This window comes from Lissotriton vulgaris, chromosome 9 (assembly GCF_964263255.1).
Source record: "Lissotriton vulgaris chromosome 9, aLisVul1.2, whole genome shotgun sequence".
Classification (NCBI taxonomy): Eukaryota; Metazoa; Chordata; class Amphibia; order Caudata; family Salamandridae; genus Lissotriton; species Lissotriton vulgaris.
Window position 1 is genome coordinate 141,965,683 of NC_141697.1, and position 24,918 is coordinate 141,990,600.

Consider the following 24,918-nt stretch of genomic DNA (forward strand, 5'->3'; position numbering starts at 1 on the left):
ATAGTTTCATTTTGTGAATAAGGTATATTCTTGAAAAAGGAGTAGTGAATGATTGAATGAGGTTTTACAAAGTGCATTTACAGGTATGAGCTTTGCAGGTCAGCAACTGAGTATTGATAGGAAAAATACTTCAGGTTGGGTTGTGAAGTTGCAAAGATTATTTTCAGTCAGTAATTCAAAACACTTTATTCGATTACTTAAAATCATAAAAGACAAGATAAAAACATATTTCTTTAAAAAATTACAATTTGATATATATACAATCAGTGCAATCAGTGTGCATTATACAATAAAGCAAAGGTATACATCATCTATTTACAAACAGCTAAACCAGCTAAAAGACAGGCAAGGATGCTATGGGCGGACAATCTTTTTGTTATTGATCCGGGCAGCAGCCACCAAAAAACTAGCAACACAATAGATATCACGCGTGCTACTTAACATTTGCAAATACAACAAAGCGGGCCTAACTTGTAAAAAACGCGCCTCTCGTAAGATTGGAGTTAAAAAAAAATTCGATCTCAGAATAGTACTCACAGAACATAACGAAATTCAACGTGTCTTGTGTAGAAAAATTGTCACTGGGGCATGGCATAGAATTTTCGGGTTTGCCCCATGTTGGAAAAACTCCTAGGGTTAAATGGATTAGGTTAAAACGGAATCTAATCAACTGCCAAGCCATGCCTTCCCTGGACCGGATCAAGCTTCCGAGGACCGGTTTCTGGCATTACAGCCGTCTTCAGCCCAGCTTGCTTGAATCCAGTGGCAGATCGGGCTGGACTGTTCCCATGAGGCACAGGGTCAGACTGATTTGCATATGGCCATGACTGAACTGGGGTGGTGTGGAGTGCAAAAAAACGATGAATTTAGGCCCAGATATCTGTACTGGGGTGAATGTATGACATGGTTCTGCATTCTGTCCATCAATTGTGGTTTTGCATTTGTCACCCCGAGTTGGATGGGTATGCTCAGACGTGAGTCCCATGCACTCCACACCACTGGATTTAAGCAAGCCGGGCTGAAGATGGCTGGAATGCCAGAAAACGGTCCTCAGAAGCTTGTTTCCGGTCCAGGAAAGGCATGGCTTGGCAGTTCGGGCTGGACTGTTCCCATGAGGCACAGGGTCAGACTGATTTGCATATGGCCATGTCTGAACTGGGGTGGTGTGGAGTGCAAAGAAAACGATGGATTTAGGCACAGATATCTGTACTTGGGTGAATGTATTACATTGTTCTGCATTCTGTCCATCAATTGTGGTTTTTGCATTTGTCACCCCGAGTGGGATGGGTATGCTCAGACGTGAGTCCCTTGCACTCCACACCACTGGATTCAAGCAAGCCGGGCTGATGACGGCTGGAATGCCAGAAACCGGTCCTCGGAAGCTTGTTTCCGGACCAGGGAAGGCATGGCTTGGCAGTTCGGGCTGGACTGTTCCCATGAGGCACAGGGTCAGACTGATTTGCATATGGCCATGTCTGAACTGGGGTGGTGTGGAGTGCAAAAAACCAAAGGATTTAGGCCCAGATCTCTGTACTGGGGTGAATGTATGACATTGTTCTGCATTCTGTCCATTGTGGTTTTTACCTTGTCCATAGATACACAATCACTGAGGATCTGATGGTTCAAGGTGATTTCTTCGTTCAACGAAGTTTTCACCAAACAGATCAGTGGGGCAACTTTTAACTGATCTGTAATGTAGCCTAAACCTAATTCTGTGTGTAAAGAGTAGGTTGGAGTCGACTGGGGAACTGCTAGGAGAGTCCTTAGAAACTTATTTTCCGCCACTTGTATCTTATCCTGGGATGTATAACCCCATGGAGATGCACCATAAGTAGCAATAGCCAAACATTTGGATGTATACATTTTTAAAATTGCCTCCATTGGTCTTGCCCCCAGCCGCTTAGCAAAACCCAGGAGTGCTGAGGTAGACCTGGCTACGGTGTTGCTTTTGAACTTCTGCTGTGGACCCCAGGTTCCTTTTTCATCAAAGAGGACCCCGAGATATGTAAAAACCGGGACCTTGGTCACGTCCGCACCATTACAAAAAAAAGTTTTTATCTTCGGTTTCCTACTTCGGTTTCCTACTTAAATTATTTTACCTTTTGTAGGATAAGGCATGCAGTTTTCTTTAAATGTAATAACTATAAAGTGTCCCAAATCGCCAAACATAAAAAAAGATTACATTTTACAATAAACAGAAATGGACAATAAATCAACACATTACGTGTAAAAGTCAATACATGGTGTACGTAATTGAATGCCCATGTGACCTAAAATATAGGGTAAATACGATATGTGAACTCAAAGAATGAATTCTGGAACATGTGCAAGCAACAACAAATAAGGACCGGAGTGACAGTGGCCAAGCACATGGAGTCCCACCATGAGAGTGATTGGAAGAAATTTAAATTCTATGCAATCAAACAAGTACAACATTATGAGCGGGGAGGTGACTGTGAACGTAGATTAAGACAACAGGAATCACGGTACATTTTGAACCTACATACTCACACCCCACATGGTTTGAACCAGAATGAAGAACTGTACACACATCTATGAGACTTTTTGACTTCTCTCAGAAAAAGGAACTGGTTGTTTTTATGTCTCACATTGCACATGTCACTTTTATATATATTGTTTACATAAGGTTAACAAGTTTTGAGGTATTGGATTTGAAATCGTCTTTGGCTAACAATATATAGTGTGAACTATCAACTAGCACGATTTGTAAGGAAAGTAATTGATACACTGATAGCAGTGATCGGTTGGAAAATAACTAATATCTGAACTCCAAGGTCTTTTGCTTGATCCATTCTGAATACTTATCACAATGATTAACATTGCAGTAATGAGAACCTTCCAAAACTGTTATGTGTAGGGTCCTCATTTATTTATAATAAGACAGATCTATACAACAAGTGAAAAAGACTGTTACTTTTTAGAATCCAACAGACTTAATTGTACATTTCTAAATATATAAAAATTCCTAGATCGGAGCCCAAGGCAAAATTATCAGAAATATCCTAATTTTCTCAACATTCATACTGCTGCTCTAGATCGTTTTAAAAACATTTTTGTTACTGTTTTACAGGAGTTAACATTTTAATTGAATAACCAATGATACAAACAAAATATTGTTTTGCTTCCATCCTTTAGCCATGTACTGTTTTGCATTTGCACTTTACGTATTTCACTTTTTGTCACTATGTGCACTACAGAGATCATAACCCTGCGGGAGAAACAATTATGTGTTTCCAATTGGTATTTAACAGCTATAGATAGATATGTGTGTGTGTGTGTGTGTGTGTGTGTGTGTGTATATATATAAAATGTTACAAGCCTTGAAACATTTTCAAAATTACCTCTGCAAAAAGCACTCTCAATGTAAGGGCAGTAAAGCGTATCTGCGATGTATTGACTCTTGATGTATTTACCACAATGTAAGACCGTCAAAGTAAGTGCACCACCACAAAACTGCTTTTAATTATTGGTCTGAAGATGTTGTCTTCTCCTTTGCCCTTTTCTTCCCATTCCATGCCAGCTTTTAATTAAGTCATAGAAAAGACTAAACAAACAAAAGAGCTTCAGTAGGATCATAGGATCTTAATAGTCTGTTTGGCACTTGGAGATAATCTCTTACTTAGCGTTATGCGGATTTGTTTCTTCTTCATGTAATAAAACACCCTTTATCATTGATGCTTTTTATCATAGGAATCATCGATTACTTGCTGTCTCAGTGATCCAGCAAATACCAGTATTCATTTGATCGGATAAAATAAATGTCTGGATATCAGGCTGGTGTTGGGTCATCTGGAGTGGGAAAACGAACTGTATGATTTGTTCCCTTCGTTTCAGGACCTGGTGAGTTCTAGAGATTATGGGAAACAACTTCTGGAAGTTGAAGATTTATTACAGAAGCACAGTCTGGCTGAAGCCCAGATCTCTTCCCACGGAGACCTGGTGCGGCACATTTCCCATCAAGCAACAGAGGTCACCAAGGCCAAGAATGCCAAGCCAGAGCTGCTGCAGTCCAGAGTACGGAAACTCAACCAGGACTATCAGACCCTGGTAGATCTCTGCAAATTACGGTAAGTGAAAGTCCATTCTACAACAACCCCTCCTAAAAACAATGTTCATTGAACACCATTAATATATCAGGTTAATAATCCGTGCCAAATTGTCGAACCAAAAAAACTGAGCGCAGGGCAAAATTTTAATTAATTCTGAGTAATAGGATGAATCTCACAAATGTTGTGTTACTCTTTTGATGTGAAATTACTGATAATTATGTGATTAGGCCCGCCCAAGTATTTTTTAGAGTAATTTGGTGAAAAAAATGTCTAACGCATAGCACATGGACAGAGTGTGAGCAGATGCTGCTGTTTGTGTTCTATTACATTTACCCCTATTATCCTAGTACAAAATGCACCCTCAGGTTCACTTTGGACGCAAGGATCATAGTGCACTAAGAAAATAGCACTAAATGCTGGGTTACGCTCCTTGCGTATTCTATGTAATCTAGTGTAATTTTGCTGTATTTTGAGTAATTATGCCAAATGTTCCCACTTCCACTCATAATATCCAGGCAGGATGTTGGGAGAGTGCAGCTTCCAAACAGATGAAAATACAAAGAGAGCTGGTTGGAATGGTGCTAGAGGCTCATGGAAGCAGGAAAAATAGTTAGACATTTAAGGGAAGGGGCTGTTAAGTGTTTCACTTGTTATAAGCTACAAGAGAAACAGAGGAAACTAGACTACAGACCTAAAAGCAGTCACATCAAATTATAAGAAAGTGTGTGATGTTGATGGTATAGATGTTTCTCCATCTTTAGTGCCATTTAGAAGTGTGGGGCGGGCCTGATGTACTAAATTATTTTGCCATCGCAAACTCTGCCATTTGCAAAATCACAAGGTTTGGTACCACAGAAATACATTTTTAGACTTACTAAAGGCCCTTTTAAATTTCAGAAAAGTCTTTCTAATTTGCAAAGTTGGTATACTAACGAATTCTGATTTGCAATTGTGAAGAGACGTGACAGAATTATCCGCTCCGAATTGTGATTTGCAATAATATGCAACAATGGTTTGTAACCGCAATTGCACTCGCAAACAATTGATTTGATACTGACTTCTCAAAGGAGGCAGTAAGAGACTTGCGAAGAAGAAGCTGTGCATATTGTCCAGCTTCCCCTTTTGGGAATTGAGTGTGGAAAATTCAGGGGAAGGGGAACTGGGATTAGTTCTTGGGACCAATGCCGCCTGCCCCCTGTGTGTTCCTAAACAAAAAATGTAGAACGGGTTATTTAAGGGAATTTACATACGGTGGTCCACTGTCCTTGTAGGCCATCATTTCTGTGTTTGTAGCCTTTCACACAGTGTCACAAATAGTTACCTTCAATCATTGTGCGATGCTGCTGCATCCCTCTGTGAATGGAGATTTTGTGATGCAACCTATTAAGGCATAGGTTGAATGACAAAACTCCAAAGGTTGCAAAGAGTCAGCGTGCAGTTTGCAACCATTTTTTGCGTTCTGATGACTTCAACAATGTATACCTTAAATAAATTACATCTTTTCACCAATTCTTGTTAATGTGATACAATGTCTACTCTCCTGGCACAGCCGGTCTCATCTCCAGGAAACCTTGAAGCGCTTTGAGTTTTTCCGTGACTGTGGGGAAGAGGAGTCATGGATACATGAGAAGTGGCAGCTGGTAAGGATGGCCACACTGGGAAAAGACCATAGCCAGATCTTGGCCTCCATCAAGAAACATAAGGTACTGCTCTGAATTCAATCTTACGTTTCACTCTATTTCAATTCGTTCATGCCTAAGAAGAGTATTTATTGTTCCTTAACCCGCATGTCTGAGCATCAATGACTGTGGAAACAGTTTTGAGAATAATCTGGGTCACACTTCTAAGACTGCTTAGGTCCAAAGATATTATAATTGTGTTTAGAATGACGTCTCCCAATGGCATGATGCACTATACATGTGTGTATGATTTTTGCAGTGCAAACTTAGCCAAAAGGGTACGGGAGTGATTTCCAGGGTCAAGTGAACAACTGAGGGAGTAGATGAGTTCCGATAGTAATAGTCAACTACTACTGCGCCATGATGCAATGTTCCATGAAGAGAGAAGAGATAAGTACTCAACCCTTTCCTTATTTGGATCATGGTTGAGGTGGTCCTGATGGATGCAGAGACTTCTTTTTCATTTTTGTAAATAAATGTATTAATTAAAGTTATTAAAGGAAAAGAAACACTACCCACCCCTTATAGAAAGCACCGTGGTCAAAATCATTGTCAATTTAAACAGCACCCAAGACGATTACCTCCAGGTCGTCATAAAATATTTGAATGCATCCAGCTGACCTCTTACTTAGTGTTGTTAGTGTGTATGTAGCAGCACAGTAATACTCATAAACAGTTAACTGTTGCAAAAACCTGATGATCCATATTGGACACTGCAAGGTAAGCTATGACACTGGAGGTGCATCAGCACTGTCTTCAGTTTCTAGAGCTGACTCCGAGCACAGTAGAACGCACACCAAAAAGGAGGCTCAGATACATGATTATATAGAATGAGCAGGGAGCAGTTCCCATTAGCTGCCCAATTGTTCATTGCAATACTTTCATTCTTTCAAATGGATCGCCATATAATCAAGATAGTGAACCTTCTAACAGAAGCATGAATGTCTTTAACATATCCCTAGAGAGCAAAGAGAGGGGTATTTGGGATGGGGACTTCCATCACTTCAGTTACAGTCCTAAATATCTCCTCCAAAGAATCATCAACCTTCAGGCAAAGTCAAGCCAGATGAAGGCAACCGGTATTACAAGCTTTGCATTCCCTACAGTTGGAGTTGAACCTGAGGTCCAATTCATACAATGTTGCACAACTTTAATTTTATCTACTCAAACATTTAACTTGTATCAATCACAGCATATAGTTGAGGGAGAGGTCCCTGATCAAAAAACAACAGCATTTCTATTGCTCGAGGGTGTCCATCTTCTCAACTTCTACAAACCAGTTTTCTTTCACTGTGGGGTATAGATTGGAGCCTGCCTCAATGATGTATTGTATAGCCAGGATAATAACTTGTGTGGAGATGTAGTGTCTGTCAGAATCGGCAGGGATAGTAATGAGTGGGGAGGGGGAGGAAAGAGGGGATTGGAAGCGCTACAGAATTCACTAAGTCCAAAGTACCAAAACACACCTAGTGGAATGTGGTCAGAAGTCTCTTGGGTAGCAGTTAGCAGGTGAAAGCCAGTCTGAGGGATTTAAGTCTCCTATCGTAAGCAACTCCGAGTGTGCCAGCTGCTTACTTGCTTTTGGCTCACAGGACAGGAAAGACTGAGGTTATCAATAAGTGGTATTCTAGGAGCATATATTTTGGCTACATGAGCTCGCTACCAAAGCTTATCCCAAGCCCAAACCGTACTCCTAACAGTGTTCACTTCAATGGCAGGTCTAGTTATGGGCACAAAAGAAGTGTACTATGTGGAGTGGGACTGACCACATCAACTTCTATGAAAATGCTTAGTTAAAAGGATGTGGAATATGAAAAAGTGTGCAAAATGACCCTGAGCTCATAAATAAAATAGCTCAAAGTCTAGAACCGCGAGACCTCCTTGTTCAAACGGAGATTCAATATTTTCCACTGCAATAATGGTTGCTTGTCTGCCCAGGCTAATTTGATCATTCAGAGCTTCATACTTTTGGAAAAATGCTGAGGAAGGGGTATGGGTATATTCATGAACAAATCAATGCCACTGCTAACCTGGATCCTAAGATATTTAACCAACACATCACCCCACTTCAAAATATAATCGACCGGGCACACAGAGACAGCGGAGACAGTGGGAAAATAACTATTTTATACCAATTCCATAGATAGGCCTGACAAATTTTGGAATTATTTGTAAAGTATTAGTTGGGGTATCTCTAAGTGTAACATCATCAGCATACAGAGATACAATACGGTGCTGGACACTAAAAGTGAGGCCCCTATGCGAATAGTATTCTCTTAATCTGGTGCTAATGGTTTCTTTACAATCACAAGTAATATGGGGAAGAGTGAGCTTCCCACCCTGATCCCCCTTGATAGAGGTATGGAGTCCGAGATTAACCCATTCTATCTGATAATTGGCAAACATTTTTTTATGCCATAGCTGGATCCAGCCAATGAAATTCCAATCAAATCTGAGTCACTGCAATAGTGTGAAGAGGTACCACCATTCTAAGGAGTCGAATGCCTCAATGATGTCGACCACCACTGTAACAAGTGTGGATCTAATTGGTGGATCAGAGCAGCCTCTAAAAGAATGCTTTGTACTGTGCATCAGGAAAGGGCTGGGGCAAGGTGCAGTAGTGTTCAGTGTGTATGTATGATGTGTGTAGTGTAAGCCCTGACAATTTTAGTTACCAACCAATCATCGAGTCTCGACCAGGAATTATGTGCACTGCATATGCAGATGCTTTCCAGAGTCTTGGGATGCCTAGTACGCCAAATATCATGCGTAATTAAAATATCACTTAAGTATGATGTAGCTTCATGATCAGGATGTTGTGCAGCCCCCAATCTATTTAGAAGCGGATCTATCTCATTATTAAAATCACCTGCCCAAATAAGTGCCCCATGTAAGGACAGTGGTGTATCATATGGTGTGATTGTGAGACCTCACGTTGTAATACACTCACAACACCATATTGGGTCCATTCAGTCTTGTGTATGAAACCTTTAGCTCAACCTTGGGTAGCTGTGGCCTCGAGCAGTCAAGCTTAAACAAAGAAACAAGTGTAAAAAATCTAGGAGTACCAAAATTATGAAATACGAAAGTCATCCAACATGTAAGAGATCCAACATCGATGTATGCAAATAGATATTAATTTTAGGATTTTTTAAACACCAAAATGAACTAAATCTACTGAAGGATTCCAGAGCTATAGATTTTTAAGTAAAGCGTAAATTGTTCAGAATTCCAACAAGCATTAGTAACCATAAGTGTTTGAAATTATGCGTTTGGGTACTCCGGCCCGCTTTGGCAACCAATTCTAACAGGTAGGAGTTCAAATGGACCAGTAAGAATTTCTAGGATAGTTACCTTGTCAACAAAGCAGTCTCAAGTCCAATTCCAGGCTCTATGGGCGAACCACCGGTTTACAAGGGTCCTCCTGGGACTACTCCATAGTCCACAGTTCAGTTGGGTTTTCTTTGGCCACAGGGATCGGTGTCCCTCGAAGTTCTTAGGTCTAGCGAAAGTCCAATAGCCACTGAACTACTCGTCTTTGGTCACAGTGAAATCAGCAGTTCCTTTGGCAAAGGCCAGTGTCAGTCTTGGGGACCAGACTGCACTTCAGTGACTCTTCTGGGGCCAGGAAATCAGGTGATTTTGGCTACTGACTAGCCTGAACGTGTTTTTTCACCTTCTGGGACCCTGGTGCTGTAACAGAGTGTTATTAGAGACAGTGGTCCATATCAAGGAAACTATGCAGTCATAATCATAAAACTACAATCAGAGTTGTGTATGTCAATATCCATATTGATTTTTTTTTCATTTATTTACACATTTAATAAACACGAAAAAGCATATAGTGTAATGTAGGGAGCTGAAAGTACAGTCCTTCACTCCCGTATTCACAGCATTGATTCTATCATCACATACCTCAGGAGCTCTGATGATTCCCCAATCTTCCGTTCAATTCTGAGCACTTCCAGCAGAATACTATGGGTGAGACATTGTTCTCCCACTCCTCCGACCCTGCTTCACCCGGGACACCTTGGCAACTCAACCGCCCCTTTGAGGACTGTGTTCTTGTGACTCTGCAGGCAGAACATCGTTCTTTCACTCAGCCCCTACTTTGCGGTCCTCAACTTGGACCAGCAGCATTCTGATTTGTCTGTCCTGATGATGAACCCATGACCGCAGTTGGGTATCAAAACGTCGTTGACAACCACAACTTGACTCCAACATTTTGCTTATGATTAACCCTTTCGATGCTCATGACGAGCTCAGCTCGTCATGATGCACAGTTGAGCTGTGCTGATGACGAGCTGAGCTCGTCATGAATGATGTACTAAAGCATTTTCCAGCACAGGGGGGAAAACGCCTAGCAGCCAAGGTGTTAATGTGGAACATAAGATGTTTTCCTCATTGTGACTAGTGCGAATTATGTATCACTAAAAAGTCACTTTGCAAATATATGCTGGAAATCTGTTGATGTCCGTAACCCCGTCACTTTCTACTCACTGCATTATACTATATGCTTTTTCGTGTTGATTGAATGTGTAAATACATTTTTTTTTATCCATTTGATATTGACATACACAACCCTGATAGTAGTTTTGTGATTATGACTGCATATTTTCCTTGATAGGGACCACTATCTCTAATGTCACTCTGCTGCCCTTGGTCCCTTTTGACTCATAGGGTTCCTTTGTTCACTTACTGGTCCTGTAACCGGCAGTCAGACACATGACGCTTGGGGTCCCCCCTTTTATATCTAGGGCCCTGGACTTTTCCACGAGCCAGACACCACAGGCACAGACCTCTCTTTGCTTGCCCAAGGATCAGCAGGTGCAGTCCAGCATTTGGTCAGGCTATGCAAATTGATACTTGTATAGCGCACTACTCACCCGCAAGGGTCTCAAGGCGCTTGTACAAATACCGCTGTGGAACCCATCCTGGCTTTCCCTGTGAGGCGTACACTCCTGGGCACCCCCAAGGTGGAGGCCAGGCATCCTTAGCGTTGTGGGGGCCGTTGTGGAAGCTATTGCCCAGAGTTGCAGAGTGGGACTCCATGATTGGAATAGGCACGAGGCGAGAATTATCAGGTCCGTGGAATTTTTGAGCCCAAGACCCGCCGAGGCGGGGAATTGAACCCTGGTCCCGGGCTAGACCTCTGCATCAGGGTCTGCCGCTCTAACCATTGAGCCACACTTCTCCGCTATCTTGCTGGTCCAGGGAACATCAGGGCAGTCCTTCTTCAGTCCTCTCTACATTCAGATGTAATCAGAGGTCTGGGTGCCATCAGTGCCATATTAATGCCCAGGAAGTCCCCTAGGGGATGCAGTGGTTTCTAGCCAATGGCCTACCAGGCTCCCTCCCACCTGATGACGACTTCCTGCAAAGTGTAGCAACTAACTACCGCAGAGTGCACTATAATATCAACTCCCAATATGGCTGAACCTTCTCTTGGTGTGTCTGGCTTGGTAGCGCGCACCAGAGGTGTGGATATAGCTTTGCAACTACTTTTCCCACCCTATCCCTGACACCAGCCTGTCTACCTGAACAAAAGTGTAGCCCCGCTCATGTGTACTCCCTGTTTTACATACTAAGGCGGCTTCCCCTTTGAAGCTTACCATTTGGGTGCACACCCTGTATGGCTTCCTGCCAGGGAAGATGAATCCTCTTCTGACTGCAGTCCTCTATTGTTCCCACTGCTGGGATTCATGAACACATCTGCGAATGGCCACTGGAAAACCTGGGCAACAGAGTGACACATTTTTTAAAGTTACATATACTTAAAAGTTACATGAAATTCAACGTGGGCATCAAGTAGGGTTTAATTCAACAATTAATTTGATAATTTAAAGTACCAACTTTAGCAGCCCCATTCAGAAGTTGACAAGATATGGAGGTGAGCAACCCAATATACCCTTGCGGGCTCGGGCAATACTTGTTATAAAGAAAAGGCCAGCAAGGGATTTTATTTAATTGCTTATTGGTCAGCAATATTAGGACTTGTTATGAAAATCAAAGATCCTGAACCTGTTAATCAGTTGCTATAATCAATTGTTAATTTGGAATAAAGAGTCATATAAGATCAGTATCAACAATGTTACCACACTAACATAGTAAATAACTTCAAAAACCAGGATTTTGTTTTGTCTGAAAATTTTTATTTGTTTTCAAGGCAAAAAATATTTACAAAACAGAAATATTTTTATAAAATAGGGTGCATACACAGATATTGTTTAGATATTCAAGGTACAGATTAATATCACCTTTGGTCTATCTAAACAGAAAATCCAAACTGCTAATACAAAATAACATAATGATTTCAACTAAAAAAGAAGAAAATCAAAAATGATACAATGAATCACATGCAGAATTGGATTAGAATGTCAAAGTTTCGGTCTTTATAGAGTTTTCATAAGACCATCATCAGGACGATATAATTCAACATACAGTAGATGACCCTTTTTAGTCAAAATATAAAAGTCTTCCCTCTGTTTAACCCCTTCAGTGATGATGACAAAGCCAGCTCGTCATGGGTGTTACCTGCCCTGTGCTTATGACGAGCTGGCTTTGTCATGAATAATGGGGATCTTGATATTTTAGCACCCAGCGGGAAAACCCATAGCAGCCAAGGTGTTAAAGGAACATCAGTGGTTCCAATGATATTGGTATTAGTTGGCAGAAAAGATAAATCCTTTTATACCCGGAGTACTTGTGCTCTTAAGTTGGTAGAGATCCAAGTAGTAGCAAGGGATCCAATGTTTGTAGATCACTGGAAAGACCACCATTCGCATTTCAAAATAGCAAGGCGAGGCAGGAAAATCTCAATCAATGTAGAAAGCGCCGGACCGCAACCTGTTCGAGTTAAGGTTAGCAACGTATCCACATTACAGAAAGAACAGAGCACTATGAAGGTCTGAATGGTTCTGATTAGGAAACCCACAACAATAGGAGCCTCTACTATGTAAACAGGTAAACGATATTAATGTTTAGCTAGACTAAAACAATGTGCAAATGTTTTACCATGCACAAGGAGGGTGGAGACTCAGAGTAACAAGCCATGAGTTAAAGCGCCTACTAAACCAAATGTTAAGTGCAGGGGGGGATACAATATTCCTGAATAGGAGAGATGTATGACCAATATGTGGAAACAGGGAACTCAAATTTGACAGGTCAAACATGTGTAACAAAATGATTGAAGCCAGATCTAAACCCTTTAAACTGTACTAGGCCAATGGGAATAGAAGATGCTCAATTGAGGACCATGTAGTCTGGCTTTTATAATAAGAGTTAAAGTATGTACATCATGACGGTTGTGGATAAATTCATCAATTGTAGGATATGTTTACAATGAACTTTATGATGGATACTGATGGATATATGTTTATCTGCAGTAGTTTTTGTATCTATGGCAACGAACCAGTGCCCAACTAAAGTAGAGACTCATTAGTCAGTCTTGACAAAGATGGTAGAACATTAGTACAACCCATCGAAACGCGTTGACGCCTCTTTTGCACGATCAAGGGACCAAACCCAACCTGTAGACAAAGAACGAAATAAGTCCAGGATTTGGTTTTATTTATGCTAGGTCTCAAAATGTGCAATACCCAATGACAAATTACATATTTCTTTGTATGTCTCTCCCCTTTTTGTAAAATTGTTCTGGTTTTTTAACTACATGAGTGTCACTATTAATTAATTACGGTTTTTATCTTTATGTGTATTATAATTGCATTCTATGAAATTGTTTATGTGGTTTTACTATAGGCATATAATGAATTGTTTTTAATCATAATCTGTAACTGTAAAGAAGGAATTTTTATAAAAATAAAACATGAGTCAATGTACTGTTGTGTGAGTGTACTAGATAGTGAAGGGATCTAGTGGCTAATAGCTTGGGCGGCCCCAACAACCATTCGTGGTTGTATTACGTGAATAAGTGTGCCAAGGAAACATTTCTTCTTACTGTCATAAGTACCCTATTCCCCTGGCCATTAGGGGGTCTCTCTCAAATTTTGAATCATCCATACCACATACAGTCCAAGATAACAGCCAGAGAGGAAACATAGCTAATGTGGGACTATTAGTGTATCACAGCAGCTGGAGAATCATGGGGTATGACTGGGTGTGTAATGCCCTCATTGCTCTAAGATCAGTTTTAGGGTGGTGAGCACAACAGGTGCTGCTGGGTGTTTTAAAACAAAGTATTTTTGCAGTAAAAACAAACCCCGGACACTCAATTGAGGCAAGAATATCAGAGACCGGTAACAGCCCCACTCCATCCCTACCGAACCACAGGTAAATAGAGAGCAATTCTAATATGCAAAAACACAACAAACACATGATCAGCAAGTACGACATAATCAAGTAGTTAAACAATTCAACCCACAAAGTAGTAAGGAATATGTTAATGGGATCTTCCACGGGTAGGTACATTGTAGAGAAAGGCCCATCTCTTGGAAAAATGGGACACCTGGTTTACTATTAACAGAGTGCTGAAGGGAGAAACAAGATTCAGCATTATTAACATGTCCGTTGGTAGGTGTATATCAAATGTGATTGGCATGCACTGTTTCCAATGAATTTGAGCACACAAGAATCAATCATTATCACTATTGTGGGTGACGTCATAGGATTTAAAAGCACTATATGAAGGTTTTGTGTAATTCTCTTTGTCGAAAGCCTTACATGTTTTGTTGTGCCGTTTTAATTTGGCTGGAAAGAGCACCATTCGAGATTGAGAAACTAGATTTTTAACGCACATCAAACCTTTATGGCTTTAACTTGTTACAAGACATATCAATACTGTTGCAGAATAACTGTTTCTTTAACGTGTCTTCAATCTGTGGTAACGTTGTCTATTTTCTTTATGGGGCATATTTAACCTGATTGATGTATTTATTATTAGAAATCTGGCTCTAGTGTTCACATGAGAACTATTTAGTTCGAAGGTAAATGGTTAAATATAAATAGGACTAAATGCAAACTAAGGGAAACACTGCATAAAATAATCATGATATATTGAATACATGTGGATCATGAAGTAGTTGCATTGATGGTAAATGCTCTGATGGTTGGTAATATTAATCCATTTGAGCATTTTCTAGCTGAGATTATGATTCTAGATGCCAGAGATAACTCATGCATTTCTGGATCGATGCACTGCTTTGCAGAAGAGGAGAGGGTACTTAGATCGTTGTATCTAGAAATGTGTGTATCCGTTGACGAGGTGATAATCAGCTGAACACGCACGAGTACAAAATTCACATGATGTTTTTGGATCATATGTCGGGTCATGCTTTCTAAAGCTGATATTATGTTAAAAGTGACACGTGACTTTCAAACGAGTGTGGTAAATTCTCTTTGAAATACATGTCATATTTTTAAGAGACCTCACTCACACTGGTCTTATTTTGTTGTTTAATTAATTCTGTGGTCTCTTTTAGGGCAAATAATGTAGTTCATGAAACAGAAGGTTCACAGATTGTGGAATTTGTATGTGTTCTGTACTGTACATAAAAATCAATATTGAATTAAAAGCATATTTTAAAAACTTTTTCGTATATCAATCTCAAATATTGGTGGTACCTCATAGTGTGAAAGAGTTTACTTAATTTCCGTGGAAGCGGAATTATATTTTTGATTCCCTGATATTCCTCTTGTAGGTTCTCGAGGCAGAGTGCATCTCTCACAGAACTATATGTGAGAATGTGGTGAAGCAGGGCCAAGACCTGTGCCGTAGGGATGTTTCCAATGAGGGTGAAATCCAGAAGCGGACTAATAGCATCCAGAAGAAATGGAAGCGGTTACAAGACGAGGTGGCTAATCACAAAACTCTTCTACATGTCGCAGCGCTGATAATGCAGGTATGTGAGTGCAAATTTTGGACTGACACTAAATTTACCTTCCCTCACAAAAAAAATCAGAGACCTGTTCTCGGAGGGTCAATAAAATTAAATGCTGGTCTTACGTTGAATAGTGTAACATCGACCATTACACTCCCTGTCCTGCAGAGGGCCACCACTTCGCCAGGGGACCAGATAATTTATTGGTGCTGGAGATCTGTGAGGTAGATAGCCAGCCCAATCCAAATGTAAGGGCACTTCACCAAAGTATGACAACAAATAACATTTTTGCATTTGCAACTATTCCCATAAAAGCTTGTTTTGCTATCTTTTTATGTTATTACTGTAATTGCCAAAAATGTGTGGTAATTTCCACACATTTCATCCTCTTCAGTATATTTTGAGTGACTGATGCACTGCAGCATTATCATCATACTGCTTCACATTATAGAAAGTTTATAACAGGGTTCATCACCAAAAGCCTGGTACCTTATCACTTATCTTTTCTGCCAGAAACCTAATTCCAGGGTATGTACCATGAATCAATGTTATTGCCGCTTTTGGGTTATTATCACAGAATTTAGCACCAAAATGTCTTCTTTTTTCTGAAGAGATTCTGGCAGGTCGCTTTGTGCTGCCAGGAGATATCCTTTCAAATTTTGCACTTTCTGTTTATTAAATTGATATCAGCTTTTTAATCCAATTAGCTCAATTAAGGTGTGACAGAACATGGCCATTGTGCCATTGAAAGGAAGGATGTACTTGGCAGCACAAAAAAGAAAGGTGTACATTGCAGCGCAAAAGAATTTGTACAGAACCTGGGAAGAGGTAACATTTTCATCACTTTTCTAATGATGAAATTATATGTTGATACTAAATTTAGAAGGATATGAGGTGGAATAATGCTTGTAGGAAAATAGGATCTGCTTTCATGATTACCCCCACTTTTTGCTGGCTAGTCTGACTGAGCTCTTGCTAACCAGGACCCCAGTCACTGTACTTCCTCCCTAAATATGGCAGTGGTAAGTACATTGGTACCTTTCCAATTGGCTACTGATGTACCCTGGTAAATCCCTAGTATATGGTACTATGGTACCCAGGGCACAGGTAAACCAGGGGTCCCATGAGCTGCAGCATGTATTATGTCACCCATGAGAGACCACACAAACTGTGCCATTGCAGCCTGTGTAAGTTGATGCTAGCACCACTTAACAACATATATGTTTCCTTATACCTGAGGTCACTGCACTGAAAACCTATAAGTCACCCCTAAGGTAAGACTTTCAATATTAACGGCAGGGTGCTAGGTTATTAGTGTGAAGATGCCCTGCATGAGAAGGACACCCCCTAAAATCCCTGGATTCGATTCTCCGGACATTGTAAGTGCAGTCAGCCATTTAATACATACAGTAGACATCAACTCATTTACGTGTCTAACTATATATTGGCTGCACCGAAACCGGTCATGTTTGGTATCAAACATGTTGGAATGCTACTCCACCATGAGTTTGAGTGTTGGATGTAGGATCCCATGTATGAGGGAGGGGGGTCCCTTAGGGTGCCCCCATGTGTTCCCGGTACCAGCCTTTTCAGGGTCTAACAGCAAGCTGGTGCTGCTGCCAACCACAGACATGTTTCTGCCCTCTTGCTGCTGAGCTAAGCTCAAGCAGGGGAAGGTAGAACAATTTGTTTCCTGTCACAGGGAGGTGTGACCACCTCCCAGACAGGACTTAGTATATTGGGCAGGGGTGGGGGCACCTGCCAGCGCCATCAGTCTGCTTGGAAGGGCACATTTGATGCCCTCCTGTCATACTCCAGTTTTAGCCAGTTCAGGGCTCCCGCTCTGCGATGAAACTGGATAAAGGACATGGCAATATCCTCCCATCTGCCAAACCCCTCCTCTGGGAGGAGAGACATTTGAATTGTCTCAACCCTTTCCCTAGGGTACTTAGGGGCTTTCCTGTGGGTGGCTCTTCGAATTCATAGTGGGACAAGATTCAAACCCAAAATCACTTCAACGTCGACCGTCTGGGCACCTTGGACTTCACCTGGAACCGAGACTGCACCAAGGAAGACTCCTAATGCTTTTGGTCTCGCTTTTCTGCCAGTCTTGTGCGTCATCTGTGTTTTTGCTTCATCCAGGTTCCTCTCCAGGCCTGTAGGCATCAAGGACACCTGAAGTAATCTCCCTTGGAGTGAAGGAGTCACTCCTCTGTATCTCCAGGCACCGCAACAAAGCTGACCAGTCTGCTGCTCCTGAAATCCTACAGAATCTGAAAGGCCCAGCAACACAAGCTGGACCTGATCTCTCTCCAAGTTCGAGGCCAGTATCCCTCGTCGGAACAGCTGGAACAGACCTCCTGTGTACCGCGTCGATTTGCCTTTGCCAAAGCTTGTTGACTCTGTCTCCCAGAGATCTTTGGGGTACAAGAAGCTCTTGCCTCCAGCATCTCTTCCTGCCAAGTTCTTGATCCTCACCACATCCCCTTCACCATGGGCCTACGTTTTTGGTGAGCTGCTCAAGGTCCTCTTGCGACTCTAGTGCCTTCGGCCTGTAAGACCTCTTGAGAGTCTTCTTTGGCTTCAATGGGCTCCCCTGCTTGCTCTGGATGTGCTCTGACTCTCCTGCTATTGGTTAGTCCCTTGTACCTTGATGGTCCCAACGCTGCATCTTTTTCGTTAACCAGGTCTATTGCTGCTGTCTAGGCTTGTTGGTGCTCGTACTGGACACTAACCCCCTAGTTCTTGACTTCCAACTTGGGACAGTTCATGAATGGCTCCTGGTCTTCCACAGCATGGCACAGTCCTCACAGCTGCAGCGACAAAGTCACCGCCATCATTCCTGCATCAGTGATCATTGGTCTTCCGTGCCTCCTGGTCATCTCCGCGTGGCGTAAACTCTCTCCTCTCTGCTATCAGGTACTTCTTTTCAAGAATACATCCTTGGATTCCACCGGACTCTTCCACCTTTTTTGCCAGTGGCATATTTCCTGAAATCCTCCATTGTGATCTATGGCGGTTCCTGGCATTACTTCGCACCTATGCACCCGGCTTCCCTGATGTAGGTATCCTGGGTCCTGGGGTATCCATGTGTGGGGTGACACTCCAACCTTTTGTCTTCCACAGGGTTTCTTCAAGGTCCACTGGGTAGGGTCCTTCTTCTTAAAAACTGCAACCACGACTTTCCCACTGGCTTGAATTAAGTACATAGCTGTGTTTCCACTCTGTACACAGCCTCAGTGGGGTTCCTGTCTACTTACCTCAGGTGGTTCCTTGTGTCCCCAGCTCTTCTGAGTCTTCTGGTCCAAGTCCCTACTTCAGTCGCAGTTTGCATTCCACTTCTTTAGTATATGGTTTGATCTCCCCCTGTAGACCACTGTATGTTTGTGCTTACTTACCTGTTTACATTTGAAGTATTGTGTGTATTGTGTTGATATGTCTGGGTAGGACATATACCAATGTGTTAGCGAGTGTGTATAATAAATACGGTTCTTTTTCGTTTAATGTCCAGTATATGATTAGTTTTGGTGAAAAAAAGCTGCTTTACACTCCTGGACTAAGCCTGAAGGCTGCTCTCCACACCTACCACTTAGAGAGCTTTCTGTGGTTGTCTAAGACCACTAAAATATTCATAAGGGTTGCCTGGCACCCTTCACCCGGCAGCTCTTGCTTCTCCCAAGGCGCCTCCTGCTTACCCTGGAGCGCTCACTTCTTCCTCCATTTGCCTGTAAGAATGCAAATGCAAGGCTCTGCCACGCTGCAGGCATCTGTAGCACATCTATGGCCCTCGGGCCTCAGTCCTGAGACTTCCCTCGCCCCTAGCATGAGCTGCTATCGCTCTCCACGAGGAGCCTTCCGCAGTTGACCAAGGTCACACGCGGATCTCTCTGGTCCTTCTGGACAAGGTATACATTGTAAAGATTCTGTTTGCATTTTGCATTTGATTGTAGTCACCAGTGCCAGTACTACGTTAAGGCCGATGTAGGCATCGGTCTTTTGACACCACTCCAGATACCTACAAGACAGCGTAAGAATACAACATACAGCCTCAATAATGCCCTTGGAGATGGGGAAAATTAGCTCCCAACTGGTGAATTACCATTTTGCTTCTGGCTCCGAAGATTCTTTCACTGGACCTGATTGTCATTCCCATGTGTGACATCATTAAAACCTGTTTATAACAAACAACTGAAGGAGTATCACCCGATGAGGGAAGTGAAGGCTTTTTCCAGACAAGGAAACACTGTTCCTTTGTTAGTAAACCCCTCACTCACCACCTAGTGGTGACTTGCTTCATCATCGGGGCCCACCCAAGTGGCCTAGCGTCACTTGGGTGTGCTTCAACACCTGGGTTACAGTGGAGCAGGTAGTGAAGTGTGGGGTGCAAAAAAACAGTGTAAGTGTTAAAATTGTCCTGGTTAGTACTTCAATATTAACTTTAATAAAAAGGTAACTGGACAAAATTTAAAACGTATGGTGAGATACTGGCAGGGGAGTTACGACCTGTGTATCTCTGCTATGTGTTGGTCGACATGTTTCTACCATAAGGGGTAATCCCCGGTATTCTTCAGGACCAAAACAAGGAAGTGGTAGGTGTGGGTCCCCTAAAAGACGCACCCTGTCCTAAATCCTTGGTCTTCCAGATGAAAAACTGTATCTCTGGGAAGTCACTCCTAAGATTCAGGAGATGAACAAAAAAACAAAAAAACTGGAGTAATACTCAAGATGGGCTTCAGCGAGCAGGGGGTAGGCGCTTCACTCCTGTCAACATACTAGTTCGTAGTGAAGAGGAAAGGCTAGTAGCCTACATCTACCTTCCGCCGCTCGGTTGAAGGTAGATGTAGGCTACTAGCCTTTCCTCTTCACTACGAACTAGTATGTTGACAGAAGTGAAGCGCCTACCCCCTACCATACGTTTTAAATTTTGTCCAGTTACCTTTTTATTAAAGTTAATATTGAAGTACTAACCAGGACAATTTTAACACTTACACTGTTTTTTTGCACCCCACACTTCACTACCTGCTCCACTTTAACCCAGGTGTTGAAGCACACCCAAGTGACGCTAGGCCACTTGGGTGGGCCCCGATGATGAAGCAAGTCACCACTAGGTGGTGAGTGAGGGGTTTACTAACAAAGGAACAGTGTTTCCTTGTCTGGAAAAAGCCTTCACTTCCCTCATCGGGTGATACTCCTTCAGTTGTTTGTTATAAATTCTTGATCAGGGGATCAGGAGTATTCCCCGTCCAGCATCCTAGGACGAAATTCCTTACTCTCTACTTGTTCTAGATCATTAAAACCTGAACACTGCAAGTCCTCGCTCATAGGTGTACTGTTCTCTGTTTACGTCTACTAAAATGTTAGTTGTAGTGTTGTGATTGAGATTCTGATGTTCGAATTCTGAGAGCCCGATTAATAGATCAGAAAACGAAATCTAACACATTTCATTATCTTGCAGCCATTTTATCAATACTTATTCCCTTCTATCCTGAACACAAATGACACTGGTGTCTAGTGCATTTGTGGGCTGTGCACAATAAAGTTTTCTTTGAGTGTAGTCAGCCTTTCCTGAAATTTTCATGTATTCAGATACTGTTTTTGTTGACTCATTTCTAAATTTGAATTTCCATGGATGAAACATTGTGTTGTGACTATTATGTTGTCATAATTCTAGTAATTGTTATTGGAAGTGTTATGTAGTAGGGAAACTTCGAACGTTAAATTATATAAATCCACAAAGTATTGATGCTACACTCAAACCGCCATAAAGGCAGTTTGTTAATATTAGTTAATAAAGATATTGCCACTTTTTAACTTTTTATTTAAATATATATATTAAATGTGATGTGTTATATATTGTGTTTCATATTTTAAATGTTTTGCATATATATCATATGTTTAGATAATATGAGAAGAAATTATTAAAACAGTAATAACTTTGAATATATTTTTTCCGTCTTCCTTGGTCTTCTTAATGTCATAGATACTGTGTATATTGTTCGCTTTATTGACATTGCCTAGGAGTTTTTCTCACTACCATGTATACATGGGCTACAGATCCAAATGCCTTCTCTGTCCTCAGGCTTCACATGATGACACTTGCTACAGGACCAGTTCCTGTGTGTGCAGTCTGCATGATGCAGAGCACATTTTGCACAACCATGATTCTGTTCTGGGCACTTGGTGTGGGGGTGGAGGAATGTGTGTCTGCCTTTCTGTAGGGCTCCGCTGTCTACGGCGTACCCACATACATTGCGTGTTTCCGAGTGCTTTGAAGTGCCTGTAAAGTGGAGTGTTGGTGCTACATAAACCCAGTGGTTCATTTGTAACAAAAAAACAAAAAAAAGCGCTGGGGCTCATTTGTCATGTTGGCGTCACCTAAAACATACCAACTACTTACCAGGAAAACGAGAGAGCATGTGGCGTAATGGCCAACGCTGTTGACTTCTTGAAGCTAGGGAGCCAGGTCCGAATCTCGACATCAGCTCCACATCCTGTAATTCTAGACAAATCACTTAATCTACCTGTGCCTACCATAAATAAATGTGTCCTTAGTCAGTACTCCTGAAAAGCGCTGGTGTTAATGATTAAGCGCTGGTGCTGAGCACCGGACACCACCAGCTCCAATTAAGCACTGTATGGAACATATAATCAATGGAACAAACGTTGCATGGGAGCTGGTTCCAGGCATCAAGGGAAAAATGGGCTCCCCTTCCTACTGAGACCTGCTGCCCTGTGGAAGCTTCCAGCTGTTGTGTGTCAACTGTCAACACTAATATTTGGGTAGACCTGATGTGAATTAAGAGGGTATTAGAGAACACGGCTGGACTGCTGTGCGCGCGTGACTGCTTTTTGTGCAGAAACAGACGCAACCAGCAAGCTCGGCTGCTCCAGGGGAAAATAAATGCTGTCAAAGTTTCTGATTTTGCTGCCGGCAGCAGAACATTTGTGCGCGTTTTGTATTTATTTCATGATGGTGCCACGGACGATGTTGCTAAAATGGAATGCATAAAGACTTGGGAAGTTAGGAATGATGTAAACAGGTGAGGTCAGATGGGATTTTTGAAAGCAGCGCAGCACAGTATCAAAGCTGACACGCTCAGCCATAAATGAAGGCTTTGATGCCGATATTTTGCTCCTGTTTTCATGATGAAATAATAAGGAATGTCTACGGGCTTTGCAGTCCTTAGTCTCCCCCTTTTGTGATGCAATGTTTTAATGCTTATTTTTCCATGAGACATTTTCTCTCTTTTTGTCTCTGGAGTACTCAAGGTCATTGACCTGAGCAAGGCTTCATTTTCTGCCTCAGACGTTGCCACAGAGGGGGTCAGAGTGCACCTGGGACACACAGTATAAATAATTTCATATTATTTATACTGCATGTGTATTTTTGCAGAGTTGGACACTCCAGAGTCGGATTCCTGCTGAAAACCCATGCTGCTCCAGGCCTGGAAGCAGGACGTGTTCTGATTTTGTTCCTGGCCCGGGGCCGATTTTTGAAACATCGGCGGCCCCAGTAACAAAACCGGCCACCTGTAATGAAAACGGCCCCCACCCCTTCCGGCCTCCCGGGCGATTGCCCGGTGCCCGGTATTTCCAGTCCGGCCCTGGGCACAATCAGTGCTACAGGCCCACAAGTATCATTTAATTTACAGGTCTTGGGCACAGGTAGGTGCACGTTACTAGGGATGTACCAGTAAATTAACTATGCCAATTAGTTATAAGACAAATATACCATGTTTTACGGTGAGAGCACAAGCACATTAGCACTGGTTAGCAGCAGTAAAGTGCACAGAGTCCTAGGGCACAAAAAACAAAGTCAGCAAAACAGGAGGGTTGAAAGCAAAAAGTTAGTGGGAAAACCGCACCAAGGATGCAAGATCCAACAGTTACACAGTGCAGAAGGATTCCTGCCAGGCTCTTTGAACTAAGGTTCTAGCCAAATATTTTCAGCAGTGTGATTTGATTCCTGTTTCAGAAATAGGTTTTAACGCAGCAGTTTTCCCAAAGTCCTTTTTCATTAGAGGAATCCAAAATGTCAGAAGCCTGATTTGCTTCTGTCTCTCTTCCTCTCTCACCATACTCCTTCCAAGTTGGAAGCAATGTCCACCCCAATAAGTCTCATATGCCCCTATCTCATGCTGTGCATAGCTGTACTCATGCAAAGGTGGATCATCCTCACAAATAGACCCAATGTTATGATTTTGTTTCACAAGATAATGTGCCCTGGGTATGCAAGAGCAGATTTTCCCTCAGCCCTTTGCTTCAGTGGCCCTAAGGAGGCATACAATTGGCCATTTCCAAGGGGAATCTGGAATGTGACTCCATTTTTTTTTTTAACATCATTTTTATTGCATCACCAATATAAAAGTACAGACAAGATATTTAGCAAAATGAGTACGGCACTGATCAGTACAGTTGAATACAATCGTTTTTCGTCCGGGGAGCTCTCCCCGCGTGCGATGCTGGCAGCTCCATCTCCGTCTTGGTCACATACTTCTTACATTGTCTGACCGCTTCATTGTGCAAATAACCCTGGGATGCTTTTGTGATTTACGCCCCTCCCCCTCCCCAATTTTCGGTACCCCAACATCCCTCCAAACCAGCTTCCTACCCGCCCTCCCCCGTGGTCGCGCTGCGCCTGAGTAACCATGTATCAGTGCCTGGTGTGTTGCAGGAGGAAGCAAACAATCGCTAAGGTGTGTTCTCCTGTATAGTGTTAGGGTCTGCTCCGGCTAGTTCGCTCTCGCCTTCCTGCCCCTCATCGTCCACATCCCTGAGCGCCTGCACCATCACCTCCCATGCAGTCGCCCTTTCCAGTGCTTTCTCATCATTCGACCTCCAGGCCATCTGGTATCGTAGGGTACTATCACACGCGGCCCATCTCAGACACTCCCCATACCATCTTTTATACGTGGGCCCCACTCTGGATTTCCAATTTCGTGTGATCTCCCGCTTGGCCAGGATAAGCCCTAAATCTATAAATTTACTTGACATCGTATTTCTAGGTGTGTGTGGGAACCAGTGAAGGATGCCAACTGCCTTAGTGTATTGGATATCCCTGTCCGTCGCCCCGTTAAGGGCCCGTCCAACTTCCTGCCAGTAGTCGCCTAAAGAGGGGCAATCCCACAGCATATGACAGAAATCCGCCCCCGCTGTATTACATCTGGGGCAAGCAGCGTCGACCGCCCCAAAGTACTGTTGGATTTTCCCGGGCGTAAGGTATGCCCTGTGGATAACATAGAAGTGGATTAATTGGAACCTGGCATTCCTCGAGCTCTTCCGCGCCCTCCTCAGCAGTTGGCCCCAGGTCGTGTCTGGTATCTCCACCTGGAG

At 42.5% G+C, this 24,918-nt stretch overlaps 1 protein-coding gene across 1 annotated transcript in view; it reads left to right on the forward strand.

The window, feature by feature from the left end:
- SPTBN5 (spectrin beta, non-erythrocytic 5) overlaps positions 1-24,918 on the forward strand; it is a 2,284,272-nt gene that overhangs the window by 281,626 nt on the left and 1,977,728 nt on the right. Inside the window, exons 9-11 of the mRNA XM_086937224.1 lie at positions 3,856-4,088; positions 5,620-5,773; positions 15,406-15,606. Of these exons, the coding sequence (XP_086793350.1) occupies positions 3,856-4,088; positions 5,620-5,773; positions 15,406-15,606 (588 nt within the window). The remainder of the gene's footprint in view (positions 1-3,855; positions 4,089-5,619; positions 5,774-15,405; positions 15,607-24,918) is intronic.